Source organism: Urocampus carinirostris, chromosome 18 (assembly GCF_059441175.1).
Source record: "Urocampus carinirostris isolate Australia breed hairy pipefish chromosome 18, RoL_Ucar_1.0, whole genome shotgun sequence".
NCBI lineage: Eukaryota > Metazoa > Chordata > Actinopteri > Syngnathiformes > Syngnathidae > Urocampus > Urocampus carinirostris.
Genome location: NC_142366.1, coordinates 25,716,428 through 25,740,150, shown reverse-complemented (window position 1 = coordinate 25,740,150; position 23,723 = coordinate 25,716,428). Strand labels below are relative to the sequence as shown.

At 41.6% G+C, this 23,723-nt stretch overlaps 1 protein-coding gene across 1 annotated transcript in view; it reads right to left on the bottom strand.

Annotated features, from left to right (window-relative positions):
- Positions 1-2,001: 2,001 nt before the first annotated feature.
- The window catches only part of tgfbr1b (transforming growth factor, beta receptor 1 b), a 71,080-nt gene continuing 49,358 nt past the window's right edge, over positions 2,002-23,723 (bottom strand). The window contains exons 5-9 of the mRNA XM_088321983.1: positions 16,545-16,712; positions 12,698-12,854; positions 8,052-8,176; positions 6,891-7,021; positions 2,002-6,052 (exon numbers count right to left, since the gene is read on the bottom strand). Of these exons, the coding sequence (XP_088178109.1) occupies positions 5,927-6,052; positions 6,891-7,021; positions 8,052-8,176; positions 12,698-12,854; positions 16,545-16,712 (707 nt within the window). The 3' untranslated portion in view covers positions 2,002-5,926. The remainder of the gene's footprint in view (positions 6,053-6,890; positions 7,022-8,051; positions 8,177-12,697; positions 12,855-16,544; positions 16,713-23,723) is intronic.

Sequence of the window (23,723 nt, the reverse complement as noted above, 5' to 3'; positions counted from 1 at the left end):
GAGAAGTTTAAAGCTGGATTTGGATAGAAAAACATTTCCCAAGCTTTAAACATCCCAAGAAGCACTGTGAGGGCAATAATATTAAATTGGAAGGAGTATCAGACCACCAAGATCGGTCTGTCCCCTTAACATACAAGGAGAGAACTGATCAGAGATGCAGCCAAGAGGCCCGTGATCACTCCGGATGAACTGCAGAGGTCTACAGGTGAGGTGGGAAAATCTGTCCAGAGGACAACAATCAGTCGTATACTGGCACAAATCTGGCCTTTATGGAAGAGTGGCAAGAAGGAAGCCATTTCTTAAAGATATCCATAAAAAGTGGCATTTAAAGTTTGCCACAAGCCCCCTGGGAGACACACCCAACATGTGGAAGAAGGTGCTCTGGTCAGATGATACCAAAATGGAACTTTTTGGCAACGATGGGAGACGTTATGTTTGGCAGTAAAAGCGGCACAGCTCATCACCCTCAACACACCATCCCCATTGTCAAACATGGTGGTGGCAGCATCATTGTTTGTGCCTGCTTTCTTCAGCAGGGACAGGGAAGATGGTTAAAATTGATGGGAAGATGGATGGAGCCAAATATAGGACCATTCTGGAAGAAAACCGCAAAAGACCCGAGACTGGAACAGATATTTGTCTTCCAACAACACAACGATCCAAAACATAAAGCAAAAGCTAACATGGAATGGTTCACCAAAAAACATATCAAGGTGTTAGGATGGCCAAGTCAAAATCCAGACCTCAATCCAATTGACAAGCTGTGAAAAGAACTGAAAACTGCTGTTCACAAAGGCTTTCCATCCAACCTCACTGAGCTTGAGCTGTTTTGCAAGGAGGAATGGGACAAACTATGTGTTGCACTTGATGATTGTGTACCACTTAATGTTGATGCTTCACAAAAAATTACACTTTTATATCTTTATGTTTGAAGTCTGAAATGTGGCAAAATGTCACAAAGTTCAAGGGGGCCGAATAGTTTCGCAAGCCACTGTATATAATTGCATGTATTTTAAAAACACATTTTTCCGGGACAAATGGTGTTCAAATGTACCCTACATTTTTCAAATAGAATCATAAAGCTGTCGTTTGAATAATATGATGCAAATTATTGGGTTATCGCGTCCTATTTGTGTGTAGAAATATAAGCAGGGTTTGTACGGGTGCTTGAAATACTTGAAAAGGTTTCCAAGGTTAGGAAAATGGTTGAATTTAAGCTAAGGTGCTTGAAAATGCTTGAAATTGTTGACATTGCCATGTGTTTGAATTTCTTTGAAAAAAATGAAAATGAAAAAATTATGATGACGCCTGCTCTGGTGGCTTGTTAACATGGCATTGTCATGTGAAGTGTCATCGCCCCCTGCTGGTCCATCCCAAAAGGACAGCTCTCTTTAGAAAACCGTCTCTTTTGGCTCAGCTCACTTTTGGCTCCCAGACGGCTCCTCAGATATTTTTGGTCATTTTTAAATAACTAATATCAAAAATAATAAAACTTTGTGCAGTAAATTATGAAGTAATTTCATATGTTTGGCGAGAATCCCTAGAAAACACATGAAATATAAATTCAAATATTCACAAAAAAATGTTTTTGTGAGATATAAAACAATTTCAGCTTTTTATACACTGAACAGATTATAAGTCAGACAACAACGCAAAATACCTGGAAAAGCAAAACAATGAAATAAAAATTAAAATTAAATTTAAACTTCAGTACTATAAATAAATGATAAAATGAAAAATATATATATATACAATTCTATTTTAACCAATTAAGACACAGATCTTTTAAAAACATGCAAAAATTATATATTAAAAGATAAATCACATCATTTTTTATGACCTCACAGTCTTAAATCTTTATATTCAAGAGTAAAAACAATTTTAAAGCTCTAACTTGAGAGTTAAAGCTTTAAAGCCTTTCTAATGAAGAGGTAAAAAGTTAACTCCGAGTTAATGCAGCTTTAACTCAAAAAGCAATCGTAATAAATATAACTTGATCATTTTGAGAAAGTCTCTAATATTGAATGTACCTTGCTTCGGAACCATCAATATCATTAAAATGAGTCCAAATTGGGTTTATTGTTGTGTTTTTTGACATATAGTACTTCCTTTTTGTTTACTGTATTGAACTCCTTTATTACCCAACACCTATAGAGTCCTTTTCCATGTTTGTAACCAAATGTGACCCATTTAAGCTCTACGCGGATTGTTAAAGCAGAACGGCAGAATTCATGTCAGTTTACAGCAGCCCATTGACACAAAAAGATCATAGATAGGAACCTTTCAAAATAGCTCAAAGTATGTGCTAGCAACATGATAGCGGCTTTATTTTAGTCATCAAAGTACCCAAGATAAAGAATAAATACTTTGATTGGCACTGGATTTCTTCCTGATAGAGTACTGGAAAAGTGGCCTTGAAGGTGCTTGAATTTGGCCATGAAAAAGGTGTATTGTGGTGTAAAACTGAACTGGATTTTCTTACCCTATAAGAAAAATAAGGACTAAATCAATGGACCAGAAGATGAGCAACAGGGATAGTGGATAAATGCCAAAATTTTGTTTTACAAGACTTCAAGTAGAGCGCTCGTCTTGGGATCAAGAGGTCGCAGGTTCGATTCCCGGCTCCTCCATGTTACATGTCAAAGTGTCCTTGGGCAAGACACTGAACTCCTAATGCCCCCAATAAGCAGGTATGCGCCTTGCATGGCTGACTCTCTATTGGTGTGTAAGTGTGTGTGTGAATGGGTGAGTGTGAAGCACATTGTAAAGTGCTTTGGGAGGTCTTTATTGACCATTTAGTGTTGCCATTTGAAAATCTTTTTCCCCGAGTGGGTTCTGATGACCTCTCACTAAAAAGATTTTGTCGTTGATCGCCTAAAAGTTCAGATAATTCTGATATTCACTACTGTTGTACAAGTAACCACACCCCAAAAATACAATTTGAAAAAAAAACTACTGCTTTGTTTACTCAGAAATTGTTGCACAGATTATACAATGTTCTAAACAGGGTTTGTCCACCTTGTTCAAGGCCAAATCCAAGCACCTTTAAAGCTAATATTTCATTTATCACTGTACCGCTTATGTTTCAAAACCCAACTCAGGCCCGAAACCTTATTTTGGAACCCTGAAATCGGATTAAAAACCCTAGCTTGCAGCCCGAACCCTAGATCTACATCCAGCCTTAACACGGGTTTAAATTGTAACCTAAGCTCTAAACCCATTTTGGAATCCTACAGTTTACAACCCCAACAAGGAGCACAAAACCTAGTTCCCAACCCTAGCCCAATACCTAACCTAAGAAACATGTCAAGAATTTCCAAAAACTTAACCAAAAAATTCAAGCACTTTTCAAACCATGAAACATCACATTAAAATGTAAGCATTTCCAAGGATTTCAAGCACCCATCCGAACCCTGTGTGTTTCTGTTGGCATTGTGCGCTGTGACACCATCTTTTCCTGTCTTTCGGGATTTTTTTGGGGTGTGCATAGAACGTGCTACCGTACGCTCGGCCTCTTCGCTCTCACAAGCAAATGCTTTGCTCAGCAGCTGGCACCAGAAGGTTTTTTTTTCTTATCCTTCTCCCTTTTTTATTATTCTTTTTAAAGCACTGGCACTTTCAGGTTACAGCTGTACTGGAAGGCATGGCGGCAGCTGATTGTTGTTTGTGAATTCAGCAGCGTATAGAAAATACACATTTATCTCCCGTAAATTGCATACGATGCAGCATGTTTGCAAGAACTGAATGAGGTTTGTGTCCGGTTTTCAAAGTAAAAGAAAAAAAAAAGAGATGCCCCGTCACTCGAAAAAACAAAACACAATAAATTAAAGGAAATAATGCATCGCTAAGAAAATCATAACCTGGTGCAAAATTGGTGTAATACTTAAATTCTAACCGGGCCATACCGGGTATCCAGTAGAGGTCGACCGATATTAGGGAATTGGACTGATATCAGTATCAGCATTTATTTTCAAGTTTCATGCAGCCGAGACTCACACTCTTTCTTACTCCTACTATTTGTTTTAACTTAATTTAGGTCATGTTGGTGGTATTGTGTTTTATCTATTGAAGTATTATCCTATTTTATACGCTGTTTTATTCCACTTATACTCAAAAACACTTATCCTTTGTGTCACCTCAGCTTTGAGTGGAACTTTTAAACGCCTGTGCTTTGGAATGTTTTGTTTGTTTTCAATCTGTGCAGATAACAATGATTTAATCACCTCGCCTGGGGGCAAGGGCGATGACCTATCACCCTTCTCCCAATGCTTCAAAGGACGATTGGGATAATTGCATCAACACGGCACGGACCAATCAGCCAGAGGCTTGGTCATGGGGCGTAAACATTCCATCGGCATGAATTATTACAGAGGAGCCCCCGGACAAGCCCCCCTGATCGAAATTGGCACAGACAGAGACCTGATTTCTTTAACTATGTGATTCGGCTAAATAAATTGATATGTGGACTACACTCGTCGGTACTGCTAATTCAACTTCTCCAACTGTATATGCTCCAACATGACCTCAGTTAAAACAAATAGTAGGAGAGCGAGAGTGAGTCTCGGCTGCATGACACTTGAAAATAAATGCCGATACCGATATCAGTCCAATTCGCTAATATCGGTTGACATCTATTGGATAACCTGCATGGTCCGGTTAGCTACAAACCATTTTCTCAAACCGTCCACGCGAGCAATGACTTCATTTTGATTTTTGATCATAGTACAAGTAAAACGCTTCTGAGTTCATCACAAAGGACTTACTACCGTATTTTCGCGAGCATAGGGCGCATTCTGGTAAAATATAGTGGGAGTAAAACCGAGGTTGGTTCTGGTTCGATTCATTAATCTTTCATTCTCTCGCTGCAGCTCGGTTTCCATGTTCTTCTGCGTAGAGTAGAAATCAACGCACCATGGCGGACAAAAAAAACGGAAAACCTTCACTGGAGGGAAAGTGAGCTTTTGGATTGAATTCATATTTGTCAGGACAACTCTGTTTAACCTCCTGTAGCACAATTCAAATTGCTAGATACGCTACGGCGTTAGCATCCATGACTACTTCCGCAAACAATGGACGCATTGCCCGTTACGTAAGGTGTCCTTTTCTACAAGAGAGGGACACTTGCCACACAGGGGATGCATAGAAGTCACAAGAGATTGCATACAAGTTTAATAGAGTTGTCACAAATTTTCGCCACAAAATGTCCAACGTTCGAACCTGTGACCTACCGTTCCCAGGGCGGCCACCGAGCTGGTCTACGCATAATTTGAAGCAAAACGGAGACTTTAACCTGCACCTTACGCCCGGGAAAATACGGTAGCATACAGTTTAAAACGATAGTTTTTCTCGAGACGAGGCCGAATACAAACGACGACCGGTGCTGCGAGTTAACCCACGACGGTTAACCCAAACAAGAAAGGAGCACTTTGTATATTCACATTCTTCCAAGAAAACGTCTTTCTGTCTGTAAAAGATCTCTGTGGACTGGGCCGAGATGACAGATCTCATTAGAAGAAGAAAAAAGTATGAATGAGAGTAGCTTAAAGCCCAGTGGAGTAAATAACGAAAGGTTTATGTACAAATGAGGCGATAAGGATGTAAGGCAGCTCTGCAGGGTGAAACCGGCTGCTGTTGAAATCTACCTGAGCGATGAAGGCTGGTCTGGATGCACTCCCGAACGGGTCTCCGAGATTCTTTCGGAGTCAAGGGGCACGGAGGAAAACGGGCTTCCGGTCACGTCGCCCCCTCCTGGTATTCGGACGCTTCTCCGAACCGGGCGTGCGGTGAGAGCACTGGGGATATCACGTCTGCGCTTCCCTTTTATCCCGGGAGGACAGGGTGCAAATGGATCACAATGTCGATGGTGACGATGTAATGGTTATGATACGGGTGCCGGTCGGTGTGAGGGGGTTTGGTAGTCGGCGGTCTACATCTTGATGCCCTCCTGTTGGCTGAGCTGGGACAAGGTCTTCTTGATGCGCAGCGCCGTGAGCCGCGCCGCCCCGTTGGCGTACCAGCACTCTCTCATGATTTTGGCCATGACGCGTAACGCCTGCCGAAGGAACAGAGGACGGAATTCAGCTCTTTGCGGCACCGAGTGTCTTTGATAATGGAAAAATATACACTTTCTGTTCATGGACAAGCATGACATATTGTTAACGTTTTCAAAATGATAGATAGATAGAGGTCTTCATCGACTTGAAAAGCGCCGTATAAAATTTTCCTCAAAGACTATAAAGAAGCCCTGCTAGATGGAAGATGCTGACTAGAAAAAGCTACCTTAAAACGAACGCTGTGAAAAGGTGAAGCAATTGGAAGCTGTTCTACCAGAACTGTTTTTTTATGAGACACTGCTTGTCGAAAGAAGATGCTGCACGATGCTGATTGCAAATCACAGGGTGAATTTATTCAAGAATGTTAAAAAAATGCCGGGCTAAATCGTCAGCCCTCACACATTTTCAGCTTACCAGAATTGGCCAACCGCTTTTACCTAAACCATTAACCTGATGTGTGAAGGGCTTTTTTGTTTTAAATTAAAATGCACTTTATCTCTAATTGCATGCAAAATACAAATTGAAGTGCTAGATAGGCTAAACAAAAACGTACTGTAAATATTTTTTTAATTCAAACTGGTTACAAGCAAAAACTGTGGTCATGAGCTGTTAAATGTCAAAGTGTCCATTTTAAAACAAAAAAAGTGTCAAGACACTGAATCCCTAATGCCCCCGATAGCAGGTAGTTGCCTTGCATGGTTGATTAGTGTGTAAAAGGGAAAAGTGTGAAGCACATTGTAAAGCGCTTTGAGAGGTCTTCATTGACTTGAAAAGCGCTATAGAAATGCAGACCATTTACCATTTCTATAAAATAAAAAATCTAGAACAAGTTTTTACCTCGCAACTCTGCCATCGATTGGGAATGTTAGGGCGAAGCTTTTGCTCACAAACCACCTTTCTCATCTCCTCTACAGACGGATCGGACTGAACCAAGTCATAATACGGCAGCTGGTAGTCCTCGTGGATTCCTGAAACAAAGATTTCAAAGAAAAATCATACAGGTCCCACATCTCATTTTTCCCCTTCCCTTTCCTTTTTTTCCTAAAGTGCACAAAAGAGCAGGACACAGGAAGTGACTAGAATCCCCTCCCGTGTAATAACGATTTGAAACACCTAAGTGGTCATTTGTAAACCAAAGATTCATAATTTGCATATGTGTGACATGTTTCATGCCGGTGATTTATTTTATCGCATGTCAGAAGAAAATTTCGCCCATTATCAATCAAACAACCAATTGCTGAACTTTATTTTGAAAGGCATCAACAGGAAGTCCAACCGGTCACAGGAAAAACCTCCGATGACATCAGATGATTTTACGGTCTCCTTTGGTCAGGGGTCCCAAACCAGCGACCCTAGTTTAAAGCCCCTGTCTTAATATGAAAGTCAAAGGGACAGTGTGTATTGTTTACCCACTAGGTTTCACGGACGACCTAATATGGAGACTCGGAGTGATCAAAAACGCACCATACTACTTTTGAAATGTAGAGGAATAAGCAGAGAAATTGAAAAATAAATCCATTAAATTAAAAGCAAAAAAGGATATAAAAAAAAGAATGAAAATAAATTAGCGGAGGTGCTAACCACATGGTGTGTGTATGTCGTGTCGCTCATTGCAGTAACAGTAATAAAAGCATCATCCAGTCCAGCCTGAATGTGGATCCTTGGTGGGACGTGTACACCGCACTTACATATAGATTTTCCTTCGGACAGATCAATCATCAATATCAACGAACTACAAAACAGATCATTTGAAGTTAAAACACAATATGTTTGGAGGTTTGTTTCAAAAAGAGGCTATTTTGGGTGGGAAATCGTGAGCACCACCTGCTGGCCAAATCGTTTACCACAGAATTAGTTTCTAGACCAAATCATATCATTTTAAGCGGTTCTCCCTACACATGCTATTTCTCCCTTGCGGTTTGCCGGCTACGCTTCTCAGCCACTGTCTTCCAATAGATCAAATTTGCTCATTTTGCAGTAGTTTGCACGCAATCTCACCTCCCATGGAGCATCGACTGGCGATCTCCCAGAAGACCAGTCCCATGGCGTAGATGTCGGCGCGCTTGAAAGACTCAAAGTGTTTCATGTTTATGGAGTCATCCAGCACTTCTGGTGCCATGTACCTAAAGAGAAGAACGTCGGGCTGTTAGGAATGTCAAATAGGATCAAATAGGATCATTAGTGGCAACACGGAGGCGCAGTGGTTAGCGTGTGTGCGGCACAGTTCTGAGGTCATGAGATCGAACCTCCTGTGTGGAGTTTGCATGTTCTCCCCGTGTCTGCGTGGATTTCCTCCGGGCACTCTGGTTTCCTCCCACATTCCAAAAACATGCACGTCAGGTTGATTGGCCTAACCAAAATCTCCCTAGGTGTAAATGAACGAGTGAATGGTTGTCTGTCCCTGTGTGCCCTGTGATTGGATGGCAAGCAGTTGAGGGTGTCCCCTGCCCACTGCCCGAAGATAGCTGGGATGGGCTCCAGCACCCCCGCGACCCTACTGAGGATAAGCGCTGCAGATAATGGATGGATGGAAGGATCCTTAGTTGGGAAACAAAAGATGGCGTCAATGCCGAATGCTTCGTCATGATTTGTTGTGACTTGAACAACAAAGAATCGACAAAATGATCCATACTGCAAAGGCCAGCAGAAGCATAGAGCTGTACTTTAGTACTGATCAAGATCAAATAAAAACAGAGGGTCCTATGCTTAGAGCTGGGGTCGGCAATGCGCGGCTCAGGAGGCGTATGCGGCCCTTTAGAGCTGCGCAGTGGCTCCCCGGCACTTGATCAAAAAGGTTTACAAATTGAAAAACAATGAGGAAGGATATATATTTTCTTTTAGCGTATTTTCACGCACCCTCCGTACTGGAGGCGCACCCGCCCGAGATAATTCCCCTTGCGTTTTACCGTTTTATTATATTCCCCCAAAAATCAAATGCAAAGATGTTGGTTGGGTCATTCTTCAGCACAGCACAGACGAGAATACAAGGTTGCGTTTTTAAACATACAGCGGTAGCAAAACTGATTTCAGTTCTGGTTTATTTAAGTATTCATTACAAAGTAAAACACGTGGATGAAACTCCCTCCAACTTGCGAACTTTCAATTTATTTGACCTACTTTACCTATCAAAGGTTGTGTTATTTGTATGAATGGATGCTCTTTTTGTTGCCCAGATACAGTGAAGAAAATAAGTATTTGAACACCCTGATATTTTGCTATTTTAACCACTTAGAAATCATGGAGGAGTCTAAAATTTTCATCGTAGGTGCATGTCAAATGTGAGAGAGATAAACTAAAAAGAAAAATCCAAAAATCACAATGCATGATTTTTTTAACAATTTTAAGTATTTGAACACCTGTGTATCATCTAGAATTCTGACTCTGAAAGACTTGTTAGTCCGCCCATTTGAAGTTCACCTGCACTCCACCTGTTTGAGGTCCTTCCAATACCTCTGATAGAGAGATTGTAACAGATAGTTCTATGTCACAAAAAAACATTTATGAAGTTTGGTTCTTTTATGTCTTTATTAAGGGTTATTTAAGATTGAGTCTTGGGTGCAGTTGGGTGTTCCAACAGGACAATGACCCCAAACACACGTCAAAAGTGGTAATGGTATGCTAATTTTGGCTAGAATTAAGGTTCCAGAATGGCTTTCCCAATGTCCTGACCTAAACCCCATTAAGAACTTGTGGAAAGTGCTGAAGAAACAAGTCCATAGGGGCAGCAGTAGCTCAGGAGGTAGAGCGATCGTTTTAGGATTAAGGGATCCTAGTTTGAATCCCGGCTTGTCCGTGTTACATGTTGAAGTGTCCTTGGGTAAGACACTGAACCCCTAATACCCCCAACAAGCAGGTTAGCGCCTTACATGGCTGCACGGATCACGGCCGCTATTGGGAAATGTGAAGCACAATGTAAAGCGCTTTGGGAAGTCATTGACTTGAAAAACGCTATATAAATGCAGATTAGATCATTTCATTTTCATGTCAGAAAGCCATCAAATGTAAATGAACTGCACCAATTCTGTCAAAGATGTAACCAGAAGCTCGCCAGAAGCTTGTGGATGGCTACCAAAAGCGCTCAATTGAAGTGAAAATGGCCGAGGGACATGCTACCAAATATTACCGCTGCTGTATGTACATTTTTGACCCAGCAGATCTGATCACTTTTTCAGTGAACCCATAATAAAGTCATAAAAGAACTAAACCTCATGAATGTTTTTTGTGACAAAGAACTATATGTTCCAATTCAACTGGAAATAACTGGAAACTCAAGACAGCCATGGCATTATGTTGAGTGTATGTCAACTTTTGACCACAACCGTACACACAGAACACGTTACATTCATTATGAGGCTTATTTAAAGCTTTCCATTTTTTTCGCAGCTCCAGATGAATTTGTTTTGATGGTCCAATACGGCTCTGTTCTAGAAAGCCAGAATGTTTCTAATTCTGCAAGATGCCACAACAGATTCAATATATTAAGCGCTGCAAGACAGGTTTCTCTTATTGATATCAAAATACATTGGGGATGGGTTTCAACTATGTGTCACCTTTGGAGTCCTATTTCAGACCAAAAATAATAATAATTAAAAAAAAGGATTAGGAATGTTTATCCTTGGGGTGTTGCAATCAGCATAATAAACTACAAACACAAGTAAAGAGCCTTTCAGAGACCGTTTGTTAGCATTTTATGATAAACCGAGGAGGAACAAGCTTTATTAGTTTCTGGGAGAAACCTGCTCATTTTTAATTGGTGTATGACTGGAACACACGTGCAAATTGGATGAAACAAGTATCTTCTTGTGAAAAAAAGGAAATAAACATCAGTAAACTGATGTTGTACAATCCGTTAAAATAAATAAAGTTGCATGGATTGAGAAAAGGAGCAGCAAGGCGGCACAGTGGTTAGCGCGTGTGCGGCACAGTTCTGAGGTCATATGGAGTTTGCGTGTTCTCCCCGTGCTTGCATAGGTTTCCTCCGGGCACTCCGGCTTCCACCCACATTCCAAAAACATGCATGTCAGGTAAATTGGCCGGTCCAAATTTTCCTTAGGTGTGAACGAGTGAGTCTTCATGTACCCTGCAACTGGCTGGCAACCAGTTCAGGGTGTCCCCTGCCCACTGCCTGAAGATAGCTGGGATGGGCTCCAGCACCCCCGCGACCCTACTGAGGATAAGCGGTGCAGATAATGGATGGATGGATGGATGGATGGATTGAAAAAAGAACTTCAATTATATTCATATTTTTAATCATTTATTTATTTTCCCAATGGCTTACCCTCACTAGGGTTGCGTTATTATTATTAATAGAATTAAATTTACAGAGTAGGCAAAACTGCTGCATATTACTTATTAAAGTTTACTCGGAAAAAAATGTTTTCTACTGTGTATCCAAGTCAGAATATTGCCCTAGGATATGTGCCAGCCAACCCTGGGTTTTGTTTCCATCCTGTTTCCTCATGATGCATTTTTTCGACTGGTGCAACTTTAGCCAAATATGAAAACTTCATAAATGATAAAAAGAAAGCTGCAAAGGAGTTGGATAGTTTCTGCAAACGCCAGCAGCAAAATTTGTGAATAGCAAAACAGGAACAACCTCCGATCCAGCCTCGGGCGAAAGATAATATTTATTTTTCAAATGAAAGGAAACAAGCAGAAGTTAGCTAAGCAGGGATTTTGCAAAACGAAGCAGGTCTGTGTGCCCAGGTTGAATGCAGGTTTCGGATCAAAGGCTGTTGTGCTGCAGTCTTTTGAGACACAAATGAAGAAATAAATGAATAAATAGATGGATAGAGATCGAGAGAGAGAGAGAGAGAGATGGATGTCTAGATGGATAGTGTTCTAGACACAGACAGACAGACAGACAGATGTCTAGATAGATTGTCTTGTCTGTCTAGAAAGCTGACAGACAGACAGACAGATAAGAGTTTCTAGGTAGATGTCTAGATAGATAGATGTCTATATTGATAGATGCCTAGATAGATAGATAGCTGTCTAGAGAGATAGATGTCTAGATAGATAGATAGACGTCTAGATAGATGTCTAGATAGATAGATGTGTAGGTGGATAGATAGATGTCTAGATATATAGCTTTCTAGACAGACAAGACAGACAGACAGATGTCTAGATAGATAGGGAGGAATTGGAACTTTGCTTACAGTGTCGCTGATGACTTGAGTTGTGTGCTTTGAGCAATCAAAAGCTACCTGGGGTAAGTGTACTTGCCGTCGTGGACAACGTGCTTTCAGGTATGCGATTGTGACTTTTACTTTTGTGTCTTTCGCCGCATGTGTTGCAAATAATATGAAATTGTCCAGATAGCTCCCTCGTTAGCGTGTAGGCACCCAAAAGCTTCCAGGTTAGCCCCGTTAGCGGTCGACAGCCCGCTTACAGCTTGCCACAATTGTTTTTTTGTGGTTGGCTCCAAGCTATCCTGGCTGCTCACTGCATAGTTTCGGTCAGCCAGCCTCCCGTTTTCCCGCCCATCGGTCGCGGTCAGCCATTTTTAGCAGCCAGTTGCCTATCGTGTCCCGGCGAATTAAGCCCCTGTAGGCTCTCTGTGTGTTATTTGTGCCTGTTTGCCCCATATGGCTATATTTTGCATATTTTACAATTTGGGTATCCTTTAAGAAGCAGATAGTTACCTTTTGGTCCCGACTCTGTGATTCGGAGCAATGTCGATGGTGTCGGTAGCCGAGTCGTGCCGAACGGCAAGGCCTAAATCTGCAATGCAGCAGGTTCCGTTCTTCTTCACCAGGATGTTCTTTGACTTCAGGTCCCGGTGAGCAATGGCTGGCTTACCTGGAGAGACATACATCCAATACATGGTAATGGAAAAGAAATGCACAGCATGTCCTTGAATGTAAGTATATTTTAAAAAAAGGATAATAGAAAAGTAATGCCCCAGTTTATATCCACAGTGTTTGTACGTCTTTTTAATGGCCAAATACAAGCACTTTTTAAGGACTTTCAAGGCCAATTTTCTTAATTCTCCACTACCATTCAAAGAAGAAATAACCCAATATTTTGTCAATGATAATAATTATTGATTAATTGTCATTATCATTATTATTATTGGTCCCACCAACATTAATAATGTATTTAATTGGACTTTGAAGGACATTAATTATGTCGAAATGTCCTTGGGTAAGACACTGAATCCCTAATGCCCCCAATAGGCTTTCACCCATGCACGGCTGACTCCCTATTGGTGTGTGAGTGTGTGAGTGAACGGGTAAGTGTAAAGCACTTAGATATCTTGGGCAGCACGGTTATGAGGTCATGAGATCGAACCTCCTGTGTGGAGTTTGCATGTTCTCCCCGTGCTTTTCGTGGGGTTTCCTCCGGGCACTTCGGTTTCCTCCCACAATTATTGACCTAACCAAATTGTCCCTAGGTGAGAGAGCGAGTTGTCTGTCCCTGTGTGCCCTGTGACTGGCTGGCAACCGGTTGAGGCTGTCCCCTGCCCACTGCCCGAAGATAGCTGGGATGGGCTCCAACACCCCCGCGACCCGACTGAGGATAAGCGGTGCAGATAATGGATGGATGGAATGAATAAACATTCCAATGTTTGTAGTTTAAACCTACCGGTTATGGAATTTGTAAACCATAACTGTTCTAGAATACTCAACTCGTCAGTTACTGTGTGTTTCCACAAGCGCATAAGATCTCCTCAGATGTTTTCACAAAAATGTGACTAAACCCCGTTGTGGGTTGCAGTACTTCCTTGTGACCCTGGACTTGTAGCCACAAGCTGTTATCGCTAATGTACATGATACCCCCGGCTAACGTGCGCGCTGTTTAACATTCCGAGTCAGACATGAAGCTCTTCGTTTAAGTGCTCCGCCTCACATTGCGCCGCCTGACCTTGGACTGGACTGAAATTGCTAAAATGTCCGGCGACTGGGAAGACTGGCAAGCCCAGAAAATGATGCCCGAGTGTAGAATGATTTGCAAATGGTATTCAAGAAAACCTTTGTACATCTGTACTCCTTGGTGGTATCTGACACAAAACTGAGTGCTCTAAACTAATGAGGAAAATATGGACTAGGGGTCGACCATTATGTTTTTACCGAACATGAGTATCAAGAGGAGGCGGATAAGCGATATCTTCGTTCGCAATTTAAGTTTAAAACTTGACGCAGGAAATGTTTAATGATGAAAAGAGTGTGTTTGATAAAGAAATAGCATAGAAAGCTGTAAATAACTTTTTAAGGGAAGCACGTTCAGGTGGAAACTGATACATTAGCTCTTATCATAACATGAGTTCGTCAATCAAGCGTGTGTGTGTTTGTGATTAATAATAAGCAGGTAGGCGCCTTGCATGGCTGACTCACAATTAGTGTGTGAGTGTGTGTGTGAATGGGTAAGTGTGAAGCACATTGGTTGGGGCTTTGGAAGGTCTTCATTGACTTGAAAAGCGCCATACAAAAGCAGACCGTTTACCATTTACCATTCCCGGCTGCTCTGTGTTATATGTCGAAGTGTCCTTGGGCAAGACACTGACTCCCTAATGCCCCCAATAAGCAGGTAGGCACCTTGCACAGCTGGCTCCCTATTGGTGTGTGAGTGTGTATGTGATTGGGTAAGTGTGAAGCACATTGTAAAGCGCTTTGGGAGCTTTTCATTGACTTGAAAAGCGCTATATAAATGCAGACCATTTACCATTTAGCATCTTGATTATCCTCAAAACGTTTGGAGGCTGACTCCCTATTGGTGTGTGAGTGTGAATGGGTAAGTTTGAAGCACATTGTAAAGCGCTTTGGGAGGTCTTCATTGATTAGAAAAGCGCTATAGAAATGCAAACCATTTACCACCACAAATTAACTTGAATTGACTCATCTTGACTCATCCTGAGGTTTTTGTGTTTTCCCTGTCCCTCATGTCGGTTTTAGATCAGGGGATGGTGTCATAATAGTCTGTCGTTTGCAATGATCTGTGGTCTGTGCAGCCCTTTGAGACTCATTGTGATTAAAGGCGCCACAAATAAACATGACTTGACTCAACTTGACTCATTGTGAGGTTTTTGAGTTTTTCCTTGCCCTCATGTGGGTTTTAGATCAGGGGATAGTGTAATAATAGTCCGTGGTTTGCAATAATCTGTGGTCTGTGCAGCCCTTTGAGACTCCTTATGATGAAGGGTGTCACAAATAAACTTGAGTTGACTCAACTTAACTCATCCCAAGGTTTTTGAGTTTTCCCTTGCCCTCATGTAGGTTTTAGATCAGGGGATGGTGTCATAATAGTCTGTAGTTTGCAATAATCTGTGGTTCCTGAAGCTCTTTGAGACTCCTTGAGATTAAGGGCGTCACAAAAAAACATGACTTGACTATTTTTTGGACTCATATTTTAGTTAAAAAAGGCAATTTTAATCGTGGAGGATGCTTTATTCAAAGGAAATCCTTACAATAAAAATATTCGCCGTTTTCTCAACTTCGAAACAATTCAAATTTATGAAAATAGCACCATAAAACTCTGCAGCCAAAAGGTTTGACGCAACAAAGAACAAAGCATGTCTTGAGAGGAAATCTTCAGTCTGCAGCTTTTAGCCTCAGGCGAGTTCAACTTTACTTTCTTGATTCGAGGCTCCGGCGGGTTTTTCACTTGGGATATAGATAAAAACTCAAGCTCAATTTGTGTTATTTTCATTTCCCCTCACCGGGATTTGATGGTCAGGGAACGAAAGCTTTCAAAGGCCTGGCTTTATTAAAAAGAATTTCGCTGGGAGTCATTATCGTTCACTTTCGCTCCATTTGAATGAAGGAAGTTTTGTTTGAAATAATTGGAATGACTAGTTATCTCAAATTGGATACAAGGTAAGATTTTTCTTATTTTTCGCACTTTCGGGGTTTGTACAATTTTGAAATGGCCAATTTTGAACAATTTTCAAGCCGATTTTAGAATTTTTTTTGTACCTTCCAAGGAAGAAATCCTGCACCGATTTTTCTTGGCTCTAAAGACTAAAATGAAGTTGCTATCTTGCTGCTAGCACTTACCTTGTGCTATTTTGCGCTGTTCCTTGCTATAATCTACAATCCTTTTGTGTTCATATTTCATGTAAGCAATTTTGGTGGCCAATTGGGTTGAGCGAGAGGGCTGGGAATCCCCTCCTGTATCAATCTCCCAGAAAGAGTCAAGAATGCAAGTACGTGAGTGTATAAAAATACAATTTTTCACGTATTTTAGGGTTCCCTGCAAAACACACGGAAATCCTTAGTTCTAAACAATTTGGTGCATAATGTTAAAGTTTCTAAGTAGAGCTGTCCTCTTCGGTGCGACCAGCAGGGGATGGTAATTATTCACATGACAACGCCATTATGTCAATCCCAGCGTCATTTTTCACATGCTTTTATTTTTTTATTTTTTTATTGCGTGGTCTAGACTCACAAGACCCATAGCAATGGCAACAATTTCAAGCATTTAAGGACTTCACTCAAAATTAAAGCATTTTCAAGAATTTCAAGCACCCGAACGAACCCTGCATATACATACCTTGTGTTCCAACGATTTCCATATGGAGATGGGCCAAGCCGCTAGCCGTGGACAGCGAAAGCTTGATCATGCCTTCAACTGTGACGGTGTAGCGGTTCAGGTAGTCGAACAGAGAGCCGTGCTCATGGTAGTCTGAGACCAGCCACAGTTGAGTCCATGTGCCATTATCTGCAAAACAGAATTTATAGTATGTAGTTTAAAAAAAAAACTACCACAGGAAATGTTCTACAAACAATTTCTATTCTATAAAACAATTTCTAATTTTATGACTCTGTTTATTTGTAAACTGAATCTATGTGGCGAGATGGACCGTCTAACAATGTAGAAATGCTTTTAGGCGGACTTTTTTTTATCCGTCTGCATTATCGTAAAGTATGTATTATCGTATGTTTTGGAGAAAATATTTTACAGGGTTGGATTCTCTGGACTGTCCTGGATGTAACAAAGCAATTTTTGTGGCAATCCAACGATTTGATGACTGCTGCGAGACATAATTTGTAAGCGACACCGGCTTTCTAGTTTTTGAGTATCTTATTTAAGACCGATCGTGCTGTTTCTATGATGAGTACCGTATTTTCCACACTATAGGGCGCACCGGGTTATAGGGCGCACCCCCAAAAAATAGTTTTTGGTCCTATATCTTCCATAGATAAGGCGCACCGGAGTATAAGGCGCTACAATGGGAACGTCGACAAAACAGTCAGATGATTCAGTCCAACTGATTACCCCCTTAACATTCCCAAAGCTTGCAAAGAAGCAAATACGTGTCGTAGACACGAGCGGATGCGGTGTCCGTACGATGTCACTCAAATGCATCATTTCAAATATCATTCGGAAGGTTCAAGTCTTGGGATTCAAGAAATGCCAACCATTCCTTAGTTTCTATTTTCTTTTTCGCTCGCAACTTTACTGTACATATGACAATTAACACTTGGAATTGAGTTGAATTCACTCAACTCATCACAGCAACATCAAGATCGTTCTAAAACAAGATACCGGGAAAATATAAAGCCGCATAGCTCACCTAAGTTCTCACGTTCAATAATGATACGCAATCATGGTCTTCTTACAACCGTGAGTGGAGTAAATCCAGGAGAGTCAAATGTTTACAAATACAGACTAATGAAACATGTTTCTTTATGGCATAGTTTAGCAAGCTTGCTATTCAGTCATCTTTTTTGGCCAATTGCAGGGCTTGTTTTGGCCCTCTGGCCAATCCGAGGCTCCGAATAAGTTCAGCCAATAGCGATCGATTTAACGGATGATTGACACATCTTTTTAGGCCAATTGCAGGGTTTGTTTCGGTCCTCTAGCCTACCCGAGGCTCCGAATAACTTTAGCCAATAGCGATCGATTCAAATGATGATTGACACATTGGTTAGCCAATGAAACGCCGGTATATAAATCCCAGCATACACCGCGGACTACTCCACGTTCGGGGGAAAATCGAGTCGGCGGCTGTTGCGTAAGTTGCGAGATCTTGCGATTTAATATTGAGCCATATATAAGGCGCACTGTATTATAAGGCGCATGGTCAGCTTTTGAAAAAAATTAAGACTTTTAGGTGCGCCTTATAGTGCGGAAAATACGGTATATCATATATTGAATCCAATAGTTTAAGATCTCCAATGATATTTCAGTGACTGGTGACATCCTATCAACAGTCCAGCAGTCCACTGGCAGAATTTTAAGAGGTTAAGTATCATGCCTAGGAGGATGATTACAAATGCTTGATTGAGAAATACTGGTTCCGTCTAAAGGGCCTGCGGCGCGTCTGTCGTTAAAATGTACGACAGAATAGCCAAAGAGAGATCGCAATAATGTATGGGGTGACAGTTGAAAATTGGCAGAAATCCCATATAAATGGAAGACGCCGTGATGTGCGGTAAAACCAGGGAGGCGTGGGCGGACATTTAAAATGGTGGAGCTGTGAAATGAAAGTAAAATGAATAGTTGCAACGTACCGCGAAGGTTGTATGAATGAAAGGAGCTTTAATTGTCTATTGACGAAAAGGACTCATCAATTAACGCTTACCCCCGTGAAAAATATTTTTGTGGAAGCGACATTTGCCATTTTTAATCGATGATAAAAGTAGATGTGGTGTGTTAAATATTTAATTAAATATTTTCTCTTAGCTCGGGAGGTAGAGCGCTCGTCTTGGGATCAAGAGGTCGCAGGTTCGATTCCCGTCTCCTACGTGTTATATGTGGAAGTGTCCTTGGGCAACACACTGAATCCCTAATGCTCCCAATAAGCAGGTCGGCGCCTTGCATGGCTGCATGGCCGCTATTGGTGTGTGAGTGTGTGTGTGTGAATGGGTAAGTATGAAGGACATTGTAAAGCGCTTTGGGAGGTCTTCATTGACTTGAAAAGCCCTTTTTAAGTATGTGTTAAGAATGGCCAACAAAGTTCACAGAGCCATTATTCTTATTTTCCACTGCGCCGATTGGCTTTTATCAGAGCTTTTGGGGCGGACCACGTGAGGTTCGAGGAACGAAAGCTGTGGGGAATGCTGGAGAGTGACGTCATGCTCAGCCTGCTGTTTTTTATTTTTATCGTCACTTTTTGATAAGAAGTAAGAAAATGCCTGCTTCTAGTGGAGTCCAAATGCAAACCCAAAGACCAAGTTGAAAAAAAGAGTTCATGAATAAAGTGACTGAGGCTGCAATGATGACAGAAGCCAGGAGATAGCGGCAGAGAGTCACAAAGTGCCAAATTTTGTCCAGCTCCTTTAATAAAAGCCTCACTTGGATAAAGATGTGCATGCAGAGAGATACAAGTGCATATTTAATTTATTTACTCGTTAATGTAAATGGTCTGCATTTCTATAGCGCTTTTGAAGGCAATGAAGACCTCCCAAAGCGCTTTACAATGTGCTTCACACTTTCCCTTTTTACACACACTACCTAACCAATGGCAGTGTCAGCCATGCAAGGCAACTACTTGCTCATCGGGGGCATTAGGGATTCAGTGTATTGCCCAAAGACACTTCGACATGGAAATCGAACCTGCGACCTCTTGATCCCAAGACGATACCTCCTGAGCTACTGCCACCCTGATGACAACTCGATCCAAGAACCTCGGTTTTCGAATGCCTCTCAGTTCGGACAAATCGGTGTTCGACCAAAAATTTCGAGAAATTCTTGCTTCGCTTTTCGGTCAAAAAATCGGAGTTCGAACGCCGGTACGCTAGGGTGCGATGCTGAGCGGCGTACGGGTGAAGGTCGGTGCAAGCAGGACAGGTGAAAAAAAACAAGTTGTTCGTAAAACTATTGCCTTTAAGAAAGACATAATAGCTAAATATGAAAGAGGTGTACGAATTTCCGATCGTGCTAGTGAATACAGCGTGGCTAAATCTACTATCAGTACCATAGTAAAAAATAAGGAGGCTGTGAAATCGAGTAATGCGGCTAAGGAAGTTAGCGCTATAAGCAAGCGACTGCCGCAAGTTTTGGAAGAGGTTGAAAAACTTTTGAGGATTTTTCTCTCCCCACCGTCCACCACAAAGGTAAGAAATCCTATTCATAATACTACTTTTTTAATTTTTACATGTTCCTGTTAGCGTAATCTTTCGTACGGAAGATGACGATAACGCAAACGTACGATTAGCCTCGGTTAGCTTCATGTTTACGTCCATGATAAACATTCAGGGTGTTGGAACGGATTAAAACGATTTTACGTTACTTTTAATGGGAAAAACGATTTTCGGTGATCGAACAAATCGGTTTTCGAACAGGGTTCTGGAACGGATTATGGTCGAGAACCAAGGTTCCACTGTAGTATTATTTCACCATATTTTATTACTAAAAGTTCATATAAACAAAAAAAATCTACTGTATGAAGAACACTTCTTAATGAACTTCTATCCGTGTTTAGCCTTGTTTTACTATTTAGACAAATCAGTTGTCGTAACAACAACACAATAGTAAAGTTAAAGTTGAGTAGTCACGTCATTCTCCACAGGATGTGCTGCATCCAACTTGCTAATATCGATACATACAGCACGTGTCATTTTTTCGCGGCTTCTGACGAATTTGATTTGGTCCAATATGACTCTTTTAACATTTTGAGTTGCCAAAACCTTTGCGTTCTGCCCGCAGATACTACCGTAAATTCCGGACTATAAGCCGCTACTTTTTTCCCAAATGTTCAGCCCTGCGGCTTATTCAGTGAAGCGGCCAATTTATGGAATTTCTCTAATGGCCACCAGCGGCGCTGGAGTATAAAAGGTAAGATTAAGACCAGTAGAATATGTGCGCCGAGAAAGACTGCATCCTCTTAGTTTACGTTCAAATTGTCCGTATGACAGAAGTTCTTTCCGATAATGAGGAAGACGCTCTTGATGGCGTCAGTTATAAGGAGGAAGATGAGAAAGGTTTACCGTGATTTTTACAAGTACGGTATATTTTTTTTAACAGACACGTTTACTGTCTTGCGAGCGTGTTGCTAGTAGCGTGTTGCTACCTGTCACAGTCACGGTTTGGGATGAAAGTTATATTATTATTATTAAAGCTTTGAAAACTCTCTCGGTGTACCGTCTTTCTTCGTAAATATGTGTAACCATGTATAATATGTATTTGAAACTGTATATTTTTGTCATGTATTTATTTTAGAGATTTATTCTGTTATGTGTTCTACGGACGAATAAAAAAAAAAGGGGCGGAGCAAACGCGGGCTGATGGGAATTGGGGTAAAGCTGAGTTACCGGTAGATCTGTCTGTTGTTGCAGCGGACAATAGTGGATATATATTTTTCCCACCCTAAACTTTGGAAATATACATTTTGTTTCCTTGGATTACTTTCAACGGGACCCAGACTTTACAAGTCTGCATCATACCTTAAATACGGGTATCATTTTCCATTTATGATGCCAACTGTGGTTCTACAGTCTCATCTGGGTTGAGCTTGTGATTGTGTCACAAGTCTTAATGCGGGCGCACGTGGCTTATACATGGGTGCGGCTTGTGTAAGTACAAAAGTGGCAAATCACCCAAAAAGTGGTGGGTGTGGCTTATAATCAGGTGCGCTCTATGGTCCGGAATTTACGGTACGCATCCTAATGATATCGTTGTTTTTTTCTACTGCATCACGTTTACAGTCAGTGGAGGGAATAATAAGTCATTACTTCATTGCTCTGCACTGCAAGTTTCTTTAAGATGATTGTTGATTATGGTCTTTATGTCATCATTTTTGTCTCCTCAAGACCACAAACAGGAGATGATATCGTTGCATCCTACATCTCCTTTAAGTGTTTTACTGATGTCCATGTCTACTCCATCATCACTAGGGAGTTTCACTCCTCCACACTGTCTAGCTGTCTGCTCATTCCCTTCAGCAACCGCCTGCACGACTTCACCTTAAAGCAACAGTTTACTTTGTACCATGCATCATAGGCGCCGCGATCTACAGCCTTTCCAGCAGCTCACTGTTATTTCGCTCTTTTTGTGATTTATTGTTTTAAGTGTCTGCTTCTATCTTCGGTCTTTTTCCGTCCCGTTTCACAACTACACTTTGGATGACTTTCTATCCTATCGTTAAGGGCTTTAACGCACAAAAACGCGTTTATTCGAGGCGTGATGAGGGGGGCCCTATCGTGGCTGCAGAGCCGGAGCTAAGGCTAAGCGGCTAGCGGCGATATAAGTCTTGGGTACCGTCCGTAATCATGGGAAATGTGAACTCTCTACCAAATAAGACCTACGAACTGGCTGTGCTGGTGAAAAACGTCAAAGCGAACAGGGAGTGCAGTTTGCTGTGTTTTACGGAAACGTGGCACACGTCTAGCATCCCGGACGCTAATGTGGAGCTACCCGGCTTCAGCGCTGTTAGGGACAGAGACACAAAAGCCTGCGGGAAGCGGAGAGGAGGCGGACTCGCTATTTACGTGAACACGAGGTGGTGTAACCCTGGGCACAAAGATTTCCATCTGCTGCAGGTACGTCGAACTTTTGGACTAGCGTGTGACGTCATCCACTCCGCTGTGGCTAAACTACAACACAGCACCCTGAGGCCATCCTGTTAATCTGTTAATAATCAACACAAGGATACTGCTGGTGTTGAAGAAATATAGGTCGAGAATTCGTCTCGTTCGCAGAGAATGCAGGAATCAGACGACGTCAGAGGGAGTTCTTGTTTTATTGGTAGATGTTCAGCGTCACGAGAAACCTCAGAAAATCTTAGACATGCGTGGGTTTTTATAGCTTCAAGGGAGTAAAATTGAAAGGGGGGTTCAGCCCCGTGAGAGGGCTTACGTAACTTCTTCGGAAATGTTTTTCCCTCAGTTTTCTCAGAAAGCATTGGCAGGTCAAACACTTCCCTTAATGGGGATTTTTTATACTAATTCGTCTGACAAGACTTTCCCGAAAGTCTGGTGTCAGCACGTTTCTAATTGTTTGTACTAATTCGTCTGCCAAGACTTTCCCGAAAGTCTGATGTCAGCACGTCTCTATTCCACAACACTGGAAGTGTGAATTTCCCTACGGCACAGGTGCCAAACAGGCGGCCAGCGGGCCAGATCAGGCCCGCTAAGGGATTGAATCCAACCCGCGAGACAACACTCAGAAAAGCGCAAGAGAAAAACAAGCTGCAGGTTGAAATATGTCAACTTCATGTTGCCAAAGCCAAGTGCCTCAAACAAAGACACTGTACTTGTATTTCTTTTTTTTCTCTCTCTCTCTTTTCCACCCCTTTTCTCCCACTCTCTGTCTCTGTCTCTTTCACTCTCTTGGTCTCTTTTTCTCTTCCTTTGTTGCTCTTTGTTTCTTTCTCTCTCTGTGTCTTTTTAACTTCTTTTGCTTTAACTTCCTTTATTCCTTTTCTCTCTTTTCTCTTTCTCTCTTTATACTCTTTGTGCTTTCTTTTCTTTTTTCTCTCCTTCTGTCTTTCTATTTCTCATTGGATTTCTTTCTTCCTCTCCCTTTCTTTTCTCACAACTTTTTATCTTTTGTTTCTCACGCTCTCTCCCTCTCTCTGTTTTTCTTTCTTTGTCCCGCCCTCTCTCCTTTTCCCTCCCTCTTTCTCTTATTTATTTCTCTCTCTTTTTCTTTCTCTTGAATCTACTCGTCCGGCCCCCGACAGAATGTTTGTTCTATCGTGTGGCCCCCGAGTTCAAATGAGTTGAAGATGAATATAGTATCTATCTATGCATCCTCAAGGCTCACCTGCAACCAAGCTTTTGGCGC